The sequence below is a fragment of the Microcaecilia unicolor genome, chromosome 9 (assembly GCF_901765095.1).
Source record: "Microcaecilia unicolor chromosome 9, aMicUni1.1, whole genome shotgun sequence".
In the NCBI taxonomy this organism is placed as follows: domain Eukaryota; kingdom Metazoa; phylum Chordata; class Amphibia; order Gymnophiona; family Siphonopidae; genus Microcaecilia; species Microcaecilia unicolor.
Window position 1 is genome coordinate 150,020,734 of NC_044039.1, and position 21,416 is coordinate 150,042,149.

Here is a 21,416-nt window from a genome sequence, read left to right on the forward strand (position 1 = left end):
TTCCGTACCATCTGCTACAGCGGCATCTGGCCCTTTGCCTGTGGTTAGGTCCCCACCTCGGTGCCGCCTGCAGCATCGGTGTCTGCTGCCACCCAGGTCGACTCCTCTTCGACGTCAGTGGAGGAAGCTTCGCCGGAGTCCATGCGGGCGTCAACTTCTCGGCACCGCCATCGAGGACGTCGTTCCTTGGCGTCGAGGCAGGTTCAGTTTTGGACTGCTCTGAGGGATGTCTTGTCCAATACTGAAGATGAGAGTTCGTGGGAGGAAGAGGAGGATCCCAGGTACTTTTTTTCTGACGAATCCTATGGGATTACCTCTGAACCTTCTCCTCCACTAGAAAGGAACTTTCTCCACTGGAGAATCTATCCTTTACCTCCTTTGTCCGGGAAATGGCTGCGGCTATTCCCTTCCGTGTGGAGGTTGAGGATGAGCCCAGGGCTGAGATGGTTGAGGTCCTGGATTATCCTTCGCCGCCTAGAGAGGCTGCAACGGCTCCTTTGCATAATGTATCCTTATGCAGAATTGGTTGTTCCCTCTGTCTAATCCCGTAATCCCGAAAAAGACTGAATCCTGATATCGGATTCACGGAGAACCTAGATTGATGAGGTCTCAGCTACCTCACAATTCCATGGTGGTGGACTGCGCTCTCAAAAGAACCAAGAGCACTAGGGTCTATGCCTCGGCGCCCCCGGGCAGAGAATCTATAACCTTGGACTCTTTTGGGAGGAAGGTATATCAGGCCGCTATGCTGTCTGCCAAAATCCAGACATACCAGCTCTTCACGAGCATCCACTTGTGGAACTCGGTGAGGCAACTGTCTAGCTTGGTTGATGCACACCCTCTGGAGCAGGCTGAGTCTTTTTGCCAGGTGGTCAGGCAGCAGAAGGCGTATTGAAAATTCCTGGCTAGGGGGTACGTTCTACACTTTTGATGTAGCATCCAGGATCGCTGCCCAAGGTATAGTGATGCGCAGACTATCATGGCTGCGTGTCTTTCTGACCTAGATCATTCGGTCCAGCAGCGGGTGACGGATGTTCCTTGCCCGGGGGGGGGAGGGGTTTAACCTTTTTGGTGAGAAAGTAGAGGATTTAGTTGACCAGTTCAAGAAGCACAATGATGCTATGGATTCTCTCTCCCGCCGGGCGTCTTCTGCTACTACCTCCTCATCTAGCAGGTTTTTTGTGGGGGAAGAGGAGTGCTCTCTATTTCTATGCTAGGCGTAGGTACACTCCTGCTTCTCGGCAGCCAGCCCAGGCTCAGTCCCAGCCCGCTCGTTCTCGTCAACAGCGTGCACCTAAGGCCACTGCGGCTCCCCAGCAAAAGCAAAGGACGGGCTTTTGACTGGCTCCAGTTCAGCATAGCCTCAGTAAACGTGTCCGTACCGGACAACTTGCCGGTTGGGGGGAGGTTAATGTTTTTTCACCAAAGTTGGCCTCTTATAACCTCCGACCGGTGCGTTCTTCAAATTGTCCGGTTTGGATACACCCTCAATCTGGACTCCAATCCTCCAAATTGCTCACCGGGAGCTCAGTCCTACAGCTCCCAGCACAAGCAGGTACTTGCAGAGGAACTCTCCGCCCTTCTACAGGCCCAAGTGGTTGAACCTGTTCCACCAGGGGAAGAAGGGCTGGAATTCTATTCCAGGTACTTCCTTGTGCAAAAGAAAACAGGGGGATGCGTCCCATCCTAGTCCTAAGGGCCATGAACAAATTTCTTGGCCGAGAAAAGTTCAGGATGGTTTCCCTGTGCACCCTTCTTCCCATGATTCAGGAAATGCTCTCTGGACTTAAAGGATGCTTACACACACATCTCGATACTTCCAGCTCACAGGAAATATCTTCGATTTTGGCTGGGAACATAGCACTTTCAGTACCGTGTACTTCCTTTTGGCCTGGCGTCTGCGCCCAGAGTGTTTACCAAATGCCTGGCTGTAGTCGCAGCATCGCTATGCAGACTGGGAGTGCATGTATTTCCTTATTTCGATGATTGGCTGGTGAAGAGCTCCTCGAAGGAAGGTGCTCTGGAGTCCATGCTATTGACAATTCAGGTGCTAGGGCTACTGGGGTTCGTCATAAATTATCCCAAGTCCCATCTCACCCCAGTCCAAAAATTGGAATTCATTAGAGCTCTGTTGAACACTCAGACAGCTCGAACTTATCTTCCCAAGGCAATGGCGGACAACCTTCTGTCCCTGGTGTCCATGGTTCAAGCGTCTCAGCAGGTCATGGCTCGGCAGATGTTGAGAGTACATGGCCTTCACAGTTCATGTCATGCCCCTGGCACGTCTACATATGAGATCAGCTCAATGGACCCTAGCTTCCCAGTGGTTTCAAGCGGCAGGGGATCTAGAGAATGTAATCCAACTGTCCACCGGCTTTTGGAATTCTCTTCAGTGGTGGACGATTCGATCCAAATTGACCATGGGACGACCATTCCAAGTTCCTCAGCCACGAAAAGTGCTGACAACTGATGCATCTCTCCTGGGGTGACGAATGCATGTAGTTGGGCTCCACACTCAGGGAGCCTGGTCCTTTCAGGAAAGAGGTCTGCAGATCAACCTCCTGGAATTAAGAGCGATCTGAAACGCTCTAAAGGCTTTCAGAGATCGGCTGTCCAACCAAGTCATCTTAATTAAGACAGTCAGGTTGCCATGTTTTACACCAACAAGCAGGGGGGCACCGGATGTCGCACTCTGTGTCAGGAAGCCGTCCAGATGTGACTTTGGGCTCGCTGTCGCTGCATGTTTCTCCAAGCCACTTATCTGGCAGGCGTAAACAAGTCTGGCCAACAGGTTGAGCAGGATAATGCAACCTCACGATGGTCACTGAACATGGGCGTAGTCCACAAGATCTTCCAAACATGGGGCACCCCCTCGGTGGATCTTTTTGCCACTTAGATCAATCACAAGATCCCTCAGTTCTGTTCCAGACCAGGCCCACGACAGACTAGCGTCGGATGCCTTTCTCCTACATTGGGGGACAGGCCTTCTGTATGCGTATCCTCCCATACCTCTAGTAGGGAAGACTTTGCAGAAACTCAAGCAAGACTGCGGAATCATGATCCTGATTGCACCCTTCTGGCCGCATCAGATTTGGTTCCCTCTTCTTCTGGAGTTGTCCTCCGAAGAACCGTGGAGATTGGACTGCTTTCCAACCCTCATCAGTCAGAACAAGGGGGCACTTCTACATCCCAACCTCCAGTCTCTGGCTCTCACGGCCTGGATGTTGAGAGCTTAGAATTCGCCTCCTTGAGTCTTTCAGAGGGTGTCTCCCGAGTCTTGCTTGCTTCCAGAAAAGATTCCATGAAGAAGTGTTATTCTTTCAAATGGAGGAGATTTGCCATCTGATGTGACACCAAGGCCGTAGATCCTCTTTCTTGTCCTACACGGACCCTAAGGGTTCATCTTAGTGCGATTAGTGCCTATCATCGCCGTGTAGAGGGTAAGCCTATCTCTGGACAGCCTTTAGTTGTTCGCTTCATGAAAGGTTTGCTTTTGTCAAAGCCCCCTGTCAAACCTCCACCAGTGTCATGGGATCTCAACGTCGTTCTCACTCAGCTGATGAAAGCTCCTTTTGAACCTCTGAAGTACTTGACCTGGAAGGTCATTTTCTTGGTGGCTGTTACTTCAGCTTGTAGGGTCAGTGAGTTTCAGGCCTTAGTAGTACATGCACCTTGTATCAAATTTCATCACAACAGAGTAGTCCTCCGCACTCATCCTAAGTTCCTGCCTAAATGTGGTGTCTGAGTTCTATCTGAACCAGTCAATTGTCTTGCCAACATTCTTTCCCCATCCTCATACCCGCCCTGGCGAAATCAGTTTGCACTCCTTGGACTGCAAGAGAGCATTGGCCTTTTACGTGGAGCGGACAAAGCCCTTTAGACAGTCCGCCCAGTTGTTTGTCTCTTTTGTTCCCAACAGGAGAGGAGTCGCCATCAGAAAATGCACAATCTCCAATTGGCTAGCAGATTTAGCTCACCTAAACGCGCTGTGATTGGCTGAGAGAGACCTAGGGGCGGAAGATGGTCGGGTATCGAAGACGTGGACGATGGGTGGCCTCAGCTGCGCTGTCCTTCACTTTTCTTGCAGTTGAGGACGTCCATCGTCCACGCTCTTCCTGAGCAGAGCCTTGTTGATGCTGCATATATTCCTGGCTTATGTCTGTCGTGTACGTGTGAAGTTCTGAAGCTTAACCTGATTCTCTCTTCTCTGGAGGATTGTAGCTGGAGCGCAAATAGACTGTTGGCAAGTACGGTATGAGCAAGTATGTCCTCAGCGAAGGTGCCATAACTTAAAAAAAAAAAAAAAAAATTTTAACGTTTCTCACGAGCATTTGGGACACCCAGCTTGTTCGTTTTTTTTGTTTTTGTTTTTTTTGTTAATGGTTGTTAGGCGCTTTCCCACTGGTCTCTAGGGTCCCGTTCACAGCAGCCCCAGCCTAACGAGAGGTGCAGACCTCCCATTAGGTTGTCCACGGTGAGGGGAATCGGAAAACGGTAGTTCACCTCATTATAATAGCCTGCAACAATTGTGCAGCTCATTATAATAGCCTTTGAATCATCTGCATTCTGTTTTTGTTAACTGCTACCGTGATAGGAAAATGGCCTTTAGTGCATGCCAGGGTTTACTACTTGCTCGTTAATGGCTCGTTAAGTTTAGTGCATCTGGCCCTCAGTGACTGAAGCCAGGTATTCTGTTAGTATGGAGTTGTAATCTGGCTTATTCAGTTTTCCCAACAGATATGCTTATTTATTGTACTGCCTTTTCCTAGTTAATATTATTTTTGGAAGTTACACCAGAATAGTAGATTTGCTGTAGGACCTGAGTGGTTTTTTGTACAGTTTTGTATTACTTCACAATATTCCTGATAGTGAGAAGGTTTATGTTGCTGTAACTGAGATTGTGTTAGAAACAAATATGCTTTCTTTGTAGCAAGTTTTATGAGGAAATGTTGGAGGAGAGGCCAAGTAGTTTTGTAAATGCAGAATATATGTTTGGATTTAATACAAAATGGAAGAAGTATGTATATATTGAGGGACTGTGGAGAGAGATATTACTCAATGGGTCTGAAGAGTTCAACTTGTACTATCCCCTTCTAGCCTTCAATGTGGCCTGCAGATGTTGAATCCTATAATGGCTGCCCTCACTGCAGTTATGGTTGGGGATGGGATGAGGTGTGGCATGAGGAAGGGCGGTGTCAGGTTTCTCTGTGAAAAAGTTGACAACCCTGAGCACACCATTCATGTAACTAGTGGGTATCTAAAACTCCCAGTTAAAGACAGCTGCAGCCCACCGAATCCAATCAGAACACTGGCAGTCAGCAGCGGCGCTCCAATCTGCTGATATGTTTACCACGGGCATACTCAATTCTCATTCATGTTTAGTTCATGCATGAGAATGGAGTATGCCTGGGGTGCTAGTGTCAGCGGCTTAGAGTGTTGCCACTGACTGGCGCGCGTTTCTAAGCATGGGTCAGCTGGCTATGGATGTCTTTAGCTGGCAAGGCTTGGGATCTTCACCAGCTAGGGTATTTTATTTTTAAATTTTGTAGGGGAGCAGGGGCAAAGGAAATACTTGCCCACCCAAGAATTGCCTTCTGGTTATGCCCATGGTTTGTATGTCTTAATACTGAATAGAAGAAAGCAAAGCACAACCTGAGCAACCACATTAAAAAGTGGGAATTGTGTGTTTTGGGGCGCAGAAACATCCGCACGAGTTAGAGGTTCCTGTGCTCTGGCAAAGCAGACCCACTTGGTTTCATCAGTATGGTGACTGTATTAATCTTGCTTGCTCATGGAGAGCTCCTGTACTCCTACATAGCTTTGGCAAATATGTATTTTCTGTTTACATCTTATTTAGCTACTCCTGTCACTTGAGCCTCACTTATGCACTATGCATTACCAAATGTTTAAGCCGTCAGTACATTTTCCTGGTTTAAAAGTTTGGCATGTCTTTCATCTGTCATCTAGAGCACCAGAATTATCAGCGGCGATCCTCAGAAGCAAAGGATCGGTACTGGCCAGATTGAATCCCAGTCCTTTGGCTGTAAAAGTGATGATGAGGTATATATAGTGTGTTCAATCAGTTTATTATTAAGTTTAATTTGTTTTCTCTTTTTATACTATATAGCAGTAAGCAGTGGTTGTTGGTCTTATGCTTAGATGCCACTTGCTCTTGTTTCAGATAGTTCTTATTCTCTGAGGACAAGCAGACTGTTGGTATTCTCACATCTGGGTGACATCATCTGAAGGAGCCCAGTGCAGACGCTGCCTAGTGTATATAGTTACTAGAAATTTCTGACAGCATCCCACCATGCAAACACGGGTGTCTTCCCACCCAATGCGCAAGGGCAAGTTTCTCAGTCTGTTTTTATCCATGGAGTTGGGAGGTCATAACTTCGTGGTCTCTCTCAGCACGTATTAACAGTTGCTTTTTCAGTGCCTTCCCGTGTGGATTTTTCCTTAATTTTTCTCCCTGGGACTGGTCAGCATCAAGGAAGCATTATGGGTTCAATGTCATCCTCATTGACACCAAGGAATTGCAATGCTGAGCATCGAGGGAAGTCAAAGAAGCACAAGCATCTGTCACCTTCGAAGCATGGTGCCAAGAGCACTGGGACATTGGCAGTGCCGATACCCGACAAGCGCCAGCACTGAGAGGATAGCTTCCCCTCTTTGGTGGAGGTGCTGGTGCACCAGTGTTCGGGCAGCCAGGTTCTTGTTTCTGGTTCTACACAGGTTCTTTTTCAGGCTGTCTCCAAACCTGCTACCCATCCTTTGTCAACGCCTGCCCTCAATGAACGGTACCAGCCCTAATGCTTCTGGCCACATCAGTCCCAACCTCAGAAGGCCCAGCTGGCTTCCCAGTCACAGCAAAGGACAAAGTTATGACTGGCTCCTGGAGAGCGTAGCTGCCATCCAAGTAACCATCTTGGATGGCCTACCAGTGGAAGGGGGGTTGAATTTTTACTATCAAAAGTGGCCCCTTATTACCACCCGTTAGTAGGTTCTTTAAATAATCTGCCTTGCTTACGTACTCATTGGCTTCAGAAACCACCAATTGCACACCAAGAACATCTTACATCAGCTCTCAGCACAAGCAGGTGCTTGCAGAGGAAACCTCCATCCTTCTACAGGTGAATGCAGTCAAACCCAGACCACCCTGAAAAAGGGAAGGGATTCTATTCCAGGTACTTCCTTGTGCCCAAGAAGACAAAGAGATTTCATCCCATCCTAGACCTAAGGGCCATGCACAAATTCCTGCTCAAATAAAAGTTCAGGGCGACTTCCCTGGGCACCCTTCTCCCCATGATTAGGAACAAGATTGGAAATGTTTCTGAACTTGAAGAAGAATGCCTATACCCATATTTTGTTGCTTCCCAGTCACAGATTTCGAGTAGGGAAACAACACTATCAATATCTCATTCTACCTTTTGCCTTGCATCAGCTTCCAGGGTCTTCACAAAATGTCTAGCAGTAGTTGCAGCATTGTTATGCACACTGGGAATTTGTGTTTTACTACCTGGACGATTGGCTAGTCAAGAGCACATCGCAGGAAGGAGCGCAAGAGTTAGTGCAGAGAATATTTCTGGGGCTGAAACTCCTAGGATTTGTCATACACTACCCCAAGTCCCATTTTCTCCCAACTCAACGATTGGAATACATAGGCACCCTGCTAGATACTGTGCGAGCTCAGGCCTTTCTGCTGCTAGTGAGAGCAGATAGCTTGATAGCGCTCGCCTCACAAGTCCGGAGCAGCAGGCAGGTCACAGCTTGGCAGATGTTGAGATTGTTAGGCCACATGGCCTCCACATGGTATGTCGCTCCCATGTGTCACCTCCATTGGAGAAGTGCCCAAGGGGCTGTAGCTACCCAGTGGTCTCAACCTACAGGGAACCTAGCAGACGTCATCTGAGTTCCTCCAGAGCTTGTTCAGTTTCTCCTCTGGTTCACAATGTGGCCTAATTTGACTGTGGGACTCTCATTCCAAATTCCACCTACTTAAAAGGTATTGACAATGGATGCATCCAGCTTGGGATGAGGGGCTCATGTGGATGGGTTTAACACCCAGGGAATGTGGTCTGCTCGTGAGACAGATCTTCAGAAGGCTGATGTGGAGATGCTTGTTCTTATCCAAACCGAGAGTCAGATTGCAATGTATTATGTGAACAAGCAGGGGGGAATGGGATCTTACCCCTTGTGTCAGAAGGCAGTATGGATGTGGCAGTGGACCCTCCATCCTGGGATGGTACTACGAGCAACATACCTGGCTGGCAAGGACAACAGCCTGATGGACAGACTGAGCAGAGTAATGCAATCTCATGAGTGGGCTATCAATAGGGGCATAAACCGCATCATCTTCCTAGAGTGGGGTACCCCCTTGGTGGATCTTCTCACCATTCATCTCAACAACAAGGTCCCTCAGTTCTGCTCCAAACTCAGATCACAAGGCAGACTGGCGTGATATTCCTTTCTCCTTCAGTGGGGGCCATGTCTTCTGTATGCGTATTCTCCAGTACCTATTATAGAGAAGACATTGCTGAAACTCGGGCAAGATCAGGAACAGTGATCCTGATCGCTCCATTCTGGTGGATATCGGAGTGTTTTCCAACCTTCATAATGCAGAATGGAGGGGTCCCTTCTGCATCCCAACCTCCAGTACCTTCACAGCTTGGATATTGAAGGCATAGAATTTTAGTGCTTGAGTCTGCCTGAAGGTTTCTCCAAAATCTTGCTTCCAGAAAAGATTCCACTGAGAGGTGTTGCTCTTTTAAATGGAAAGGTTTGCTGTCTGGTGTGAGGGCACAGCCCTAGATCCTCTCTCTTGCCCTTCACAAAAACTGCTTGAATACCTCCTGCACCTTTCTGAGTCTGGTTTAAAAGCCAACTCTGTAAGTGTACATCTTAGTTCAATCAGGGCTTACCATTTTTCTGTAAGGGGTAAGCATCTCTGTATAGCCTCTAGTTCAATTCATGAAAGGTTTGACCACTGATCAAACCTCCTACCGTGTCACAGGATCTCAATGTTGTTCTAACCCAGCTGATGAGAACTCCTTTTCATCCACTTGACTCCAGTCATCTGAAGTATTTGACCTGGAAAGTCATATTTTTGGTGGTAGTCACTTCATTTTGTGTAATCAGTGAACTTCAGGCCCTAGTAGCTGATCCACCTTACATGAAGTTCCATCACAACAGAGTAGTTCTTCACACACACTCTAAGTTCCTTCCTAAGACGGTGTAAGAGTTCTATCTTAACCAGGCAATTGTTCTGCCAACATTTTTCCCAAAGCCGCATGCCTATCCTGGCAAAAGTGTACTGCATACCTTAGACTGCAGGCTAGCCTTCGCCTTCTATCTGGAGCGGTCTAAAGCCCATAGACAGTCCACCCAGATTTTTGTTTCTTTTGATCCAAACAAAATGGGGATAGCCAGCGGCAAATGCCACTATTATCAGTTATCAGATTGCATCTCCTTTACTTATGCCCAGGCTGGGCTGGCTTTAGAGGGTCATGTCAAGGCTCATATCAGTAAAATATCATACACAGATCCACAACTGCTGATAAATAAAAACCCACAGCAGAGTTAGTCTATATTAGAAAAGGAGGAAAATGTCTCAACCAATGCGGCAATGATTATCAAAGAATCTTACTGCACGCACAAAAAGTCATCATAGACTAAAAAACCCCCATAAAAAGAAAAATAATATTTTATTTTTATTATTATTTTCTCCTTCTTAAATTTAGTGCTTCACATAGGTAGTTTGTAGTGATGTGTACTCTTCTTTATATCACATAATGAATTATTTGTAAGATGCACACAGCCACTTATCTTAGAAATGTCTCCTCCTGCTTGCGTATTGATTCCAACAATTCCGTTTCGAAATCCTTCATCAGGGAACCATACCGCAAGACCTTCAACAGCAAACAATGCGGGAGTCAAGAAAACAAAAAAAGGCTCATATCAGTGCCATGGCTATGTCGGTAGCCCACTTAGCCTTCATTGAGGAAATTTGTATGGCTGTGATGTGGTCTTTGATCCACACATTCACATCTCACTACTGCTTGAGCAGGATAAACAAAGTGACAGCCCGTTCAGTCACAGTACTGAACTGAATTTGATGTGTAGAATCCAACTCCACCCTCCTAGGCCTAGTTTTGTTCTGTTCCGTTCCAGGCTCCATCTCCACAACTAGATTGTATATAGTTTAAGGTTGATTGACTTCACGGTCTTGACTTTTCAAGTTCCTATTGTCCTCATATTGTTTTGTTGTTGGTGAACCTGGTAGTTAGGGATTTCCCAGATGTGAGAATACCAATGGCCTACTTGTCCTCGGAAAAAGCAAAGTTACTTACCTGTAGCAGATTTTCTCTGAGGATAGCAGGCCAGTTATTCTCACATACCCTCCCACCGCCCCCTAGGAGTTGTATTCCTGCAGCTATATTATTCTACTGAGGAGCTCGCGCGTTGGGCAGGAAAGTACTGGTGCATGTGTAGTGCTAGAGTTTTATTCTTGCTTGTGTATGGTAGACAGCATCCGCACGGGGCTCCGTCAGATGACGTCTGAATACTTGGCCTATATCCTTGAGAGCACCTGCTACAGGTGAGTAACTCTGCTGCATTTCTGCTTGATTTTGCATAGTTAATATATTTTTGGAGTTGCCACCCTTCCTATTTTTATTTATTTAGGGCTTATCATACTAAGCTGCAGTAAGCTGAGGCATCCCACAGTAAGTTCCGAATGTGCGTGCACAAACCACGCACGAAAAATGTAAAAAAAAAAAAAAAAAAAAAAAGGTTTTTTTGGGAGGGGCCATGTCTGGGGGTGGAGAGTGGGCATTTTTGTGCTAATCAGCACATCTACATTGCTGTGCGTTAACTGATTAATGTGGGATTTGTTCTGAGCTCTTACCGCCTAAAAAAATAGGTGGCGGTAAGGGCTTGCATACTAATTTTTGTTAATGGCCACAGCTAATGGCAACATTATGCGTGCTCAAAATTAACTGTGGGGGAAGTGATCCCTATTATAATGAAATCTATCCACAATCAAATGGATTCTCAAAATACAACTGGCAAACACCCTTGTTAGTATTAGGAGGAAAAAGACCTCGAGAAGCCCCCAGACATACAACTCAGTCTATGGGGAGCTGGACTTCCTCATCATCTGCCAAAAAAACCCTCTGTAAATAATTAGCCTTAAGCTTTAAACTCAGCTAAGCAAGTAATTCAACTTAGCTTCTTTAAGTAGATCTCTGCGTCTTTCTCTCAAACTATTGAAACGGTGGCCAGCGTTTCGAATTCACACTTTCTGCTTCAGGATCACCGGACAAAATATCTGAAATAAGATAAAAAAAAGTTATATATATCGTTCTCAGTATAATTTCTAGAACATTAAGAAATCTACTTGATGTGCTTACTACCGCTCAGTACTGCCGGCGGAAGCTACGGAGACACCCTCCTGGGAAAATGGCGTTCCTTTTAAAACTTGAATGACGTCATATGCTAATGCGTTCTAAAAGAAATGTTTGTTTTACATTAATTACAAAACTAAGATACTGTCCATTCCACATATTGATGTTTCTGATGTATAGTTCATAAAAAGGTTCATAGAAAGTGGATCCATTCTATTTTTGAATTTAATCCTATTGGAATAAAGGCTTTCAATTTAAATATCCATCTTTGTTTATTTTGTAAAAGGATTCAACGTCTTTTTGCCCCACTCTCTGAAATCTGTTGTAACACAAGACACTGAAGGGAATTGAATTGATGTTTAAACTCGTTGCAGTGTAGAGCTAAAGGCGAAGTCGTTTTTATAGTTTTAATGGCACTTTTGCGTTCAATCAACCTCACGTAGAGACTCCGGGAGGTTTGCCCTACATAAATCTTTCTGCAAGGGCAAATAATGCAATAAATAAAACTCGATTTGCAAGTTGTATTAATCTTTAAGTTAAATTCTTTTTGCGTGCCCGGATGTATGAAAATCACTGTCTCAATCATGAAATTACACATCGAGCAATTATTGAATTTCCTATGTCCTTCATAGACTGGAATGACGTATGGATCCACAGGGAGCTCTACCGGACGAAGTAATTCCTTCAAGTTTTTTCCTCTTGTGTATGCAAACCGTATTCGTGAGTTTGCAAAAACGGGTAATGTCTGAATTAGAAAGCATTGTACTGCTCCTTATATAGCATTACAATATTATGATTTCCATAAGTACAACCCTGGATAATACATACATGGCTTGTTATTGCATACCAGGGGTGTATCTGCGTTGGGCCACAGGGGCCTGGGCCCCCGCAGATTTCGCCCTGGACCCTCCTCCCGCCTTCAACCCTCCCTCGCTGCCATTGCTTACCTTTGCTGGCGGGGGACCCCAACCCCCGCCAGCCGAGGTCCGCTTCCACCTGCTGCTGCCTTTAAAAATATTTCTTCAGCTGGTGGGGGACCCCAACTCCCGCCAGCCGATCCGAGGTCTTTAAAGTTCTTCTTCATCCTCCGTGGCCGTGCTGCTGTTGAAAGCTGTTGAATCCTGGTCGGAGTCTGACGTCGCAGCACGTATGAAAAAGCTATACTATGTGCCAGGTATTTTATATAAGACACATCCCTGTTATTTACATTTCTTCGTAACCATCTCATTTTATTTCTGAGCAGACTCCCTTCCCATATGCTTGCCATGGCCTTCAGTATATATCACTGAATACTTGCTACCATACTCCCCCACATTCTTTCACTGGCTGACTGTACAGTTCATAATAGCATAAAACATAGGCCTATGATTTCCTTCACCTTCCTGTTAGAATGCAAACCTACTCAGAGTACTAAGCTCTGACATTGCTGTCTGGATGTCTCACTGCCATCTGAAACTAAACATGGCCAAGACTGAGCTTTATTTATTTATTTATTGCATTTGTATCCTACATTTTCCCACCTTTTTGCAGGCTCAATGTGGCTTACATAGTTTTAATAACATTGTCATTCTAGGGTATCAGATACAGTTAGTATTGTGCCGAGATTAAGTAGGGAAGAGAGAAGAGGAAGGGAGTGATTAGGGTAGTTATAGAAGGTGGGTTTTCATAACTGAGTAGGTTGGTGAGGTGGATTAGTGAGGTTATCGGTTATTGGTTCTCGTTGTAGGCTTTGTTGAAGAAGTATGTCTTCAGGGCTTTGCAAAAGCTTCTTACCTTTCCCCCTAAACCCACCTCTACTCTTCCCTCCATTCTCTATCTCTGTGGATAACACTATCATCCTCCCTGTCTCATTAGCTCATAACTTTGGGGTCATCTTTGACTCTTCTCTTTCTTTCTCTATCCAATAGACTGCTAAAACCTAACATTTCTTTGCCCTTAACATCACCAAAATTCTTCCTGAAGCAGCAATGAAATCAGCAAAACAAGGCACTCTTGTTGAAGAAGAAGAAGAAATGTAACTGAAGATGTGAAGAATTTAAGTGAACTGGCAGTGCACTGCTCAGTGTCAAATGCGGAGGCTCGATTTGGGCTACATCAAGGGACTCTTGAATGCCAGATAAGCTGTTTGGGCTGTTTTTTTAAATATATGTTCTCTTGAATTCGTTGCCGGAGAAAGTGGTGAAGGCGGTTAGCTTAGCAGAGTTTAAAAAGGGGTTGGACGGTTTCCTAAAGGACAAGTCCATAAACCGCTACTAAACGGACTTGGAAAACTCCAAAAGGTTTCCTAAAGGACAAGTCCATAAACCGCTACTAAACGGACTTGGAAAACTCCAAAATTCCAGGAATAACATGTATAGAATGTTTGTACGTTTGGGAAGCTTGCCAGGTGCCCTTGGCCTGGATTGGCCGCTGTCGTGGACAGGATGCTGGGCTCGATGGACCCTTGGTCTTTTCCCAGTATGGCATTACTTATGTACTTATGTCTGGACTACATGCCAGTGATCTCTAAAAAATCTTAGCTTATTAGATGACTGTGTGTATTTTAGCACGCAAGTATACAAGTCTTTCTCAGAGGACAAGCAGACTGCTTGTTCTCACATGTGTGGGTCGGCATCCACGGCGACCCCAGGCACGGAAAGATTTTCCAGTAAAATCCAGAAGCTTTGCGACAGCCTGTAGGATGCAAGGCGAACAAGCCGCGCACGCGTGGCTATCTTCCCGCCCGCGCACGTCCGTTTCCGCCTTAGTTTTTTCTTTTCAGCGGCGGAGAATGGCTGCTTGCGGTCCCTCTCGCTCAGGTCCTCAGGGAAAAACCTTGGCGTTTTTAGCAGTTCTTATCACTTTTTTCGTGGTTTCCGTCACCTCTTTCCCCTTTTTCCAGTTATAGTTAACAAAAAAAAAAACCCTCGTTTTCCTTAGTGTTTTGCCTAGTTTTCTTTCGTTTCCGTTGCAGCCGGCTTGGGCCGCCTGTCCGCAGTCCTCTTTTTTTCTCTTCGTGCCCTTTACTTGGCACAATCGAGCCATTCGATTTCGCCGCCGCGATTTTTCCACATGTCTTCGAAGCCTCCCAGCGGCTTCAAGAAGTGTGCTCGGTGCCAGCGGTCGAACTCGGGCACTTATCCACACTCCTGGTGCATTCAGTGCCTTGAGCCCGACCATCGCCCAGATGCTTGCAAGTTGTATCTTAGCTTGAAAAAACAGACACAGCCGTCGAGACAAGCTCTTCGGGACCGACTTTTTGGAGCTTCGTCCGGTTCCTTGGCGTCGACATCGGCACCAGGGATGGCATCGACTTCAGGAGCGCAGGTAATGGCTGTCCACCAGACGCTGGGAGCAGTGAGCCGTCGAGCTAGTCTCCACCTGCCTCAAAGTCTCCTGCTGTGCAGGCCCCTCGGGACCAACCACTTTCAGACCCAACCCCGAGGAAACGTGTGGATTCCACGTCCTCCTTGTCAGTACCGAGGAGTATCGATGACGTGCATCGAGCGAAGGCGAAGCATCATCATCGATCTCCTTTTAAGCACGGTACCGGGAGCTCCGGGGCGTCGAAGGATTCAGCACACGTGAAGCGCCGACGCCGGAAGGAACGCTCATCCTCCAGAGGTGTTGGTGCGTCGGTCTAAAGGCAGCTCGGTACCACCTCCTCAATCTCCACAGATTCTGACGCCGATTGCTGCACCGACCCCACAGCCTTGCTCGACAGCGACTAGACGAGCGCATCCGAGCCATTCTTCCAGGTCTTCTGGAGGGGTTGCTGCGTCAGTCTGCTCCGGTGCCGGGGGTGCTGGCTTTATGTCTGTGGTGAGGTCCCTGACGTCGGTACCACCTTGGGCATCGGCTGCCACCCAGGTCGACTCCCCATTGACATCGCTGGAGGGAGCTTCATTGACACCGGCATGGGAGTCGACTTCTCGACATCGCCATCGAGTACATGGTTCCTTGGCGTCGAGACGGGCCCGGTTTCAGACTGCAGTTAAGGAGCTCTTGTCCGATACCGATGAGGATGCCTCGTGGGATGAAGGGGAGGATCCCAGGTATTTCTGTTCCAAGTACTTTTGTGGTCTTCCCTCTGATCCTACTCCTTCACCAGAAAGAAAGCTTTCTAATGGGAGTGTCCTTTCTTTCTCTTCATTTGTCCTGGAAATGTCTGTGGCTATTCCCTTCCCTGTGGTATCTGAGGATGAGCCCAGGACTGAGATGCTCGAGGTCCTTGACTATCCTTCACCACCTAAGGAGTCATCCACTGTTCCTTTGCATAATGTGCTCAAGGAGACACTTATGCAGAACTGGATGAAACTGCTAAGTTATCCCACCATTCCCAAGAAAGCTGATTCACGGAGAGCCTGAGCTGATGAAGTCGCAGTTACCTCACGACTCTATGGTTGTGGATTCCGCTCTCAAGAGAGCCAGGAGTTCTAGAGATTTTTGCCTCGGCGCCCCCAGGACGAGAATCTAGAACCCTGGACTCTTTGGGGAGAAAGGCCTATCAGTCCTCTATGCTCGTGGCCAAAATTCAATCCTCCCAGCTCTACACGAGCATTCACTTGAGGAACACGGTGAAGCAACTGGCGGACTTGGTTGATAAGCTCTCTCCAGAGCAGGCCCAGCCTTTTCAGGAGGTGGTCAGGCAGCAGAAGGCGTGTCGTAAATTCCTGTCCAGGGGTGCTTACGATTCTTTTGATGTTGCATCCAGAACCGCTGCCCAAGGTATAGTGATGCGCAGACTCTCATGGCTGCGTGCCTCTGACCTGGACAATAGAGTCCAGCAGCGGATTGCGGATGTCCCTTGCCGGGGGATAATATTTTTGGTGAGAAAGTCGAGCAAGTGGTTGATTAGATCACGCAGAATCTCTCCCGCCGGGCGCCTTCTGCTACTACCTCATCAGGTAGATGTTTTTTCCGGGGAAGGAAGAATGCTCCCTATGCTTATAACAAGCGTAGGTACAATCCTCCTTCTTGACAGCCTTCTCAGGCTCAACTCCAGCGCTCTCGTTCTCGTCAACAGCTTTCGCCAAGGCCAGGCCCCTGTGGCTCCCCAGCAAAAGCAAGGGACGGGCTTTTGACTGGCTCCAGCTGACCATAGCCCCTATAAAGGTGTCCGTGCTAGACGACTTGCCGGTCTGGGGGAGGTTGACATTTTTTCACCAAAGGTGGTCTCTCATATCCTCCAATCAGTGGGTTCTTCAAATAGTCCGGTTAGGATACTGTCTCAATTTGGTCTCCAGACCTCCAAATTGCCCACCGGGAGCTCAGTCCTTCAGCTTCCAGCACAGGCAGGTACTTGCAGAGCCCGTTCCACTAGGGCAAGAAGGGCTGGGATTCTATTCCAGGTACTTCCTTGTGCAAAAGAAAACAGGGGGGATGCGTCCCATCCTAGACCTAAGGGCCCTGAACTGATTCCTTGTCCGAGAAAGGTTCAGAATGGTTTCTCTGGGCACCCTTCTTCCCATGATTCAGGAAAACGATTGGCTATGCTCTCTGGACTTAAAGGATGCCTATACACGCATTCCGGTACTTCTAGCTCACAGGAGGTATCTTCGATTCCGTCTGGGAGCGCAGCACTTACAGTATTGTGTGCTGCCCTTTTTGGTCTGGCATCTGCGCCCAGGGTCTTTACAAAATGCCTGGCAGTAGTTGCAGTGTCTCTACGCAGACTGGGAGTGCATGTGTTCCCTTATCTCGACGATTGGCTGGTGAAGAACACCTCAGAGGCAGGAGCTCTACAAATGCAGATGACTATTCAACTGCTGGAGCTGCTCGGGTTTGTTATAAATTACCCCAAGTCCCATCTTTTCCCTGTTCAGCAACTTGAATTTATAGGAGCTCTGCTGGATTCACAGACGGCTCGTGCCTATCTTCCCGAGGAGAGAGCAGACAATCTTCTTTCTCTAGTTTCCATGGCCAGAGCGTCTCAGCAGATCACAGCTCAGCAGATGTTGAGACTTCTAGGCCATATGGCCTCCACAGTCCATGTGACGCCCATGGCTTGTCTTCACATGAGATCAGCTCAATGGACCCTAGCTTCCCAGTGGTATCAAGCTGCAGGGAATCTAGAGGATGCAGTCTGGCTGTCCTCTGATTTTCACAATTCCCTTCAGTGGTGGACAATTTGATCCAATTTGACCTTGAGACGTCCTTTTCAAATTCCTCAGCCACAAAAAGTGCTGACCACGGATGCATCTCTCCTGGGGTAGGGAGCTCATGTCGATGGGCTTCACACTCAAGGAGTTTGGTCCCTCCAGGAAAAAGGTCTTCAGATCAATCTCCTGGAGTTGGGAGCGGTCTGGAACGCTCTGAAGGCTTTCAGAGATCGACTGTCCAATCAAATCATCCAAATTCAGACATACAATCAGGTTGCCATGTACTACATCAACAAGCAGGGGGGCACAGGATCTCGCCCCCTGTGTTGGGAAGCCATCCAGATGTGGCTTTGGGCTCATCGTCACGGTATGTTTCTCCAAGCCACGTATCTGGCAGGTGTAAACAACAGTCTGGCCGACAGGTTGAGCAGGATTATGCAACCTCATGAGTGGTCGCTCAATTTGGGCATCATACGCAAGATCTTCCGAGAGTGGGGCACCCCCTTGGTGGATCTTTATGCCACTCAGCTCAATCACAAGGTCCCTCAGTTCTGTTCCAGACTTCAGGCCCACGACAGACTAGCGTCAGATGCTTTTCTCCTTCATTGGGGGAAGGGCCTTCTGTATGCATATCCTCCCATACCTCTGGTGAGGAAGACTTTGCTGAAACTCAAGCAAGACCGCGGAACCATGATTCTGATTGCTCCCTTCTGGCCGCGTCATATTTGGTTCCCTCTTCTTCAGCAGTTGTCCTCCAAAGAACCGTGGAGATTGGAGTGTTTTCCAACCCTCATAACTCAGAACGAGGGGGCGCTTCTGTATCCCAACCTCCAGTCTGGCTTTCCCAGCCTGGATGTTGAGAGCATAGAATTCGCTTCCTTGGGTCTTTCAGAGGGTGTCTCCCGAGTTCTGCTTGCTTCCAGGAAAGATTCCACGAAGAAGTGTTACTTGTTCAAATGGAGGAGGTTTGCCATCTGGTGTGACAGCAAGGCCCTAGATCCTCACTCTTGTCCTACACAGACCCTGCTTGAATACCTTCTGCATTTGTCAGAGTCTGGTCTCAAGACCAACTCTGTAAGGGTTCATCTTAGCGCAATTAGTGCTTTTCATTCTTGTGTGGAAGGTAAGCCTATCTCTGGACAGCCTTTAGTCATTCGCTGCATGAGAGGTTTGCTTTTGTCAAAGTCCCCTGTCAAACCTCCACCAGTGTCATGGGATCTCAGCGTCATTCTTACCCAGCTGATGAAGCCTCCTTTTGAGCCACTGAATTCCTGCCATCTGAAGTACTTGACCTGGAAGGTCATTTTCTTGGTGGCTGTTACTTCAGCTCGTAGAGTCAGTGAGTTTCAAGCCTTGGTAGTACATGCTCCTTATCTCAAGTTTCATCACAACAGAGTAGTCCTCCGCACGCACCCTACGTTATTGCCGAAGGTGGTGTTGGAGTTCCATCTGAACTAGTCAATTGTCTTGCCAACATTTTTCCCCATCCTCATGCCCGCCCTGCTGAACGTCAGTTGCACACCTTGGACTGCAAGAGAGCATTGGCCTTTTACGTGGAGCGGACAAGCCCCTTCAGACAGTCCGCCCAAATGTTTGTTTATTTTGATCCCAACAGGAAGGGAGTCGCAGTCGGGAAACGCACCATCTCCAATTGGCTAGCAGATTGCATTTCCTTCGCTTATGCCCAAGCTGGGTTGACTCTTGAGGGTCATGTCACGGCTCATAATGTTAGAGCCATGGCAGCGTCAGTGGCCCACTTGAAGGCAGCCACTATAGAAGAGATTTGCAAGGCTGCAACGTGGTCATCAATCCACACATTCACATCTCATTACTGCCTTCAGCAGGATACTCGACGCAATAGTCAGTTTGGGCAGTCGGTGCTGCAGAATCTGTTCGGGGTTTAGAATCCAACTCCACCCCCCTAGGCCCATTTTTATTCTGTTCCAGGCTGCACTCTGTTAGATGTTTTAGTTCGTAGGTCGATCCTTATGTCCTCGCCGTAGCGAGGCCCAATTGACCTTTCTTTGTTTTGAGTGAGCCTGGGTGTTAGGGATACCCCAGTCGTGAGAACAAGCAGCCTGCTTGTCCTCTGAGAAAGCGAAGATACATACCTGTAGTAGATATTCTCCGAGGACAGCAGGCTGATTGTTCTCACAAACCTGCCCACCTCCCCTTTGGAGTTGTTTTCCTTTACTTCTTGCTTTTGGATATAACTGAGCGGGAAGACGGCCGCGCATGCACCTCGCGCGCCAGAAGGTTCTCTCATAGCTTTGAGATATTTTTGTTTTGAAAATTTCCGTTGGTGGGGGCCGCCGTGGACATCGACCCAGTCGTGAGAACAATCAGCCTGCTGTCCTCGAAGATTACCTGCTACAGGTATGTATCTTCTCTTTATACAGTAATACCTCTGTTTTCGTTGACTTTGGTTATCGTCGGTTTTGGTTTTCGTCGATTTTTTCCGCGAAAAATTTGTCTCGGATTTCATCGGCATGCCCGCTTGACCTCGCTGCTAATTTTGCAAAAATAAAGGGCGACCCACGCGTTGTCCTGCTCATTGATTCATATGGAAATAATTGCCTCGGTTTTCGTTGGTTTCAGATTTCGCCGATTGTTTTCGGACGGATTATCGACGAAAACCGAGGTATCACTGTATTTTACTCTCTTATATGCTGACTTTACAGCTCGCTCTTGGTAACCTCTTTCAAAGAGTTGTTGTTGCATTGCTTTAGCTTGACTGCGAAAGTCTCTGTGGTCAGAGCAAATTCTTCTATATCTAAGGAATTGTGAAAAAGGAAGACTGTCACAAAGATTCTTTGGGTGACAGCTATTACATTGGAGAAATATATTCTTATCGGTTTTCTTACGATGTACTGTTGTTCTATATCCTTGTATGTCTTTTTGTATCATTATGTCTAGAAAAGTGATTGCATTTGGATCATACTGAACTGTGAACTTAATTCGAGGATGTCAATGATTTAAGTATCTCAACAAATCGGCTAATTCTTCACTGTCCACGTTCCACAACATAAACGTATCATCAATGAACCGGACCCATAACTCAATTTTTGCCGAAAAGAAGCTGGGATATACAAAATGATCTTCAAAATCAGTCATAAAAAAAATTGACTATCGAGGGGGCCATCACTACTAATTGATTTGATTTGCTTACTTTATTTTTTGTCTATTAGATTGTAAGCTCTTTGAGCAGGGACTGTCTTTCTTCTATGTTTGTGCAGCACTGCGTACGCCTTGTAGTGCTATAGAAATGCTTAGTAGTAGTACTCCTGAAATTTGCTGGAAAAACTGTCATATTGAAAGAGAATTTTTTTCCATGGCTATAGAAGCTAGGTTAGTAACAAAAGTAACCAAAAGATCTTCAAACCCCATCTGATTAAGTGACTTTCTAACTATAGTGAGTGCCTCCATTTGGGGGATAGAAGTATGCAGAGAGGTCACATCTAAAGTTACGAGTAGGCATCGATCCAAAGAGCCAGTCCATTGGTATAATTTATTTAAATAGTGTGTAGGATCCTTTATATACGACTGACCCTTAGGTACTAGAGGACATAAAAAAAGTGTCTACATACACAGATAAGATAAGCTTGTAGAGAGCCTCCCGCCGCACAGCAAGGGGGCCGCACTGTAATCGCAGCTGCCTGCTGCCTATTTAACCCCATCCGGCTTGGGTACCCCGCAAGAGCTGCGACAATATATACATTTGTACATCATGATTTTGTTTTTTTTGGGGGGGGAGGGGGTGGGCTGGGTGCCGTCCGCTGCCCTGGCCACCGAAGAGGCCGTTCCTGCCCTCTTCCGGGGCTTTTAACCCCTTTTGGGTAGCCCCTCCTATGGCCAGCAGGGAGCCATGAGCGTCGGGGTCCTGCCCCTTCCTCACTCGTTCGCTCCCGGCTGGCCTAGGAGCGCATGCCCG

The 21,416-nt window shown here is 47.2% G+C and overlaps 1 protein-coding gene across 2 annotated transcripts in view; it reads left to right on the forward strand.

Moving 5' to 3' along the window:
• Positions 1 to 21,416, forward strand: part of CCDC9B (coiled-coil domain containing 9B) — a 294,033-nt gene that overhangs the window by 137,662 nt on the left and 134,955 nt on the right. Inside the window, exon 7 of one of the 2 annotated variants that reach the window (XM_030215177.1) lies at positions 5,968 to 6,060. The exons of the other annotated variant lie outside the window; for it this stretch is intronic. Within the exon in view, the coding sequence (XP_030071037.1) occupies positions 5,968 to 6,060 (93 nt within the window). The remainder of the gene's footprint in view (positions 1 to 5,967; positions 6,061 to 21,416) is intronic. 2 annotated transcript variants of the gene reach the window in all.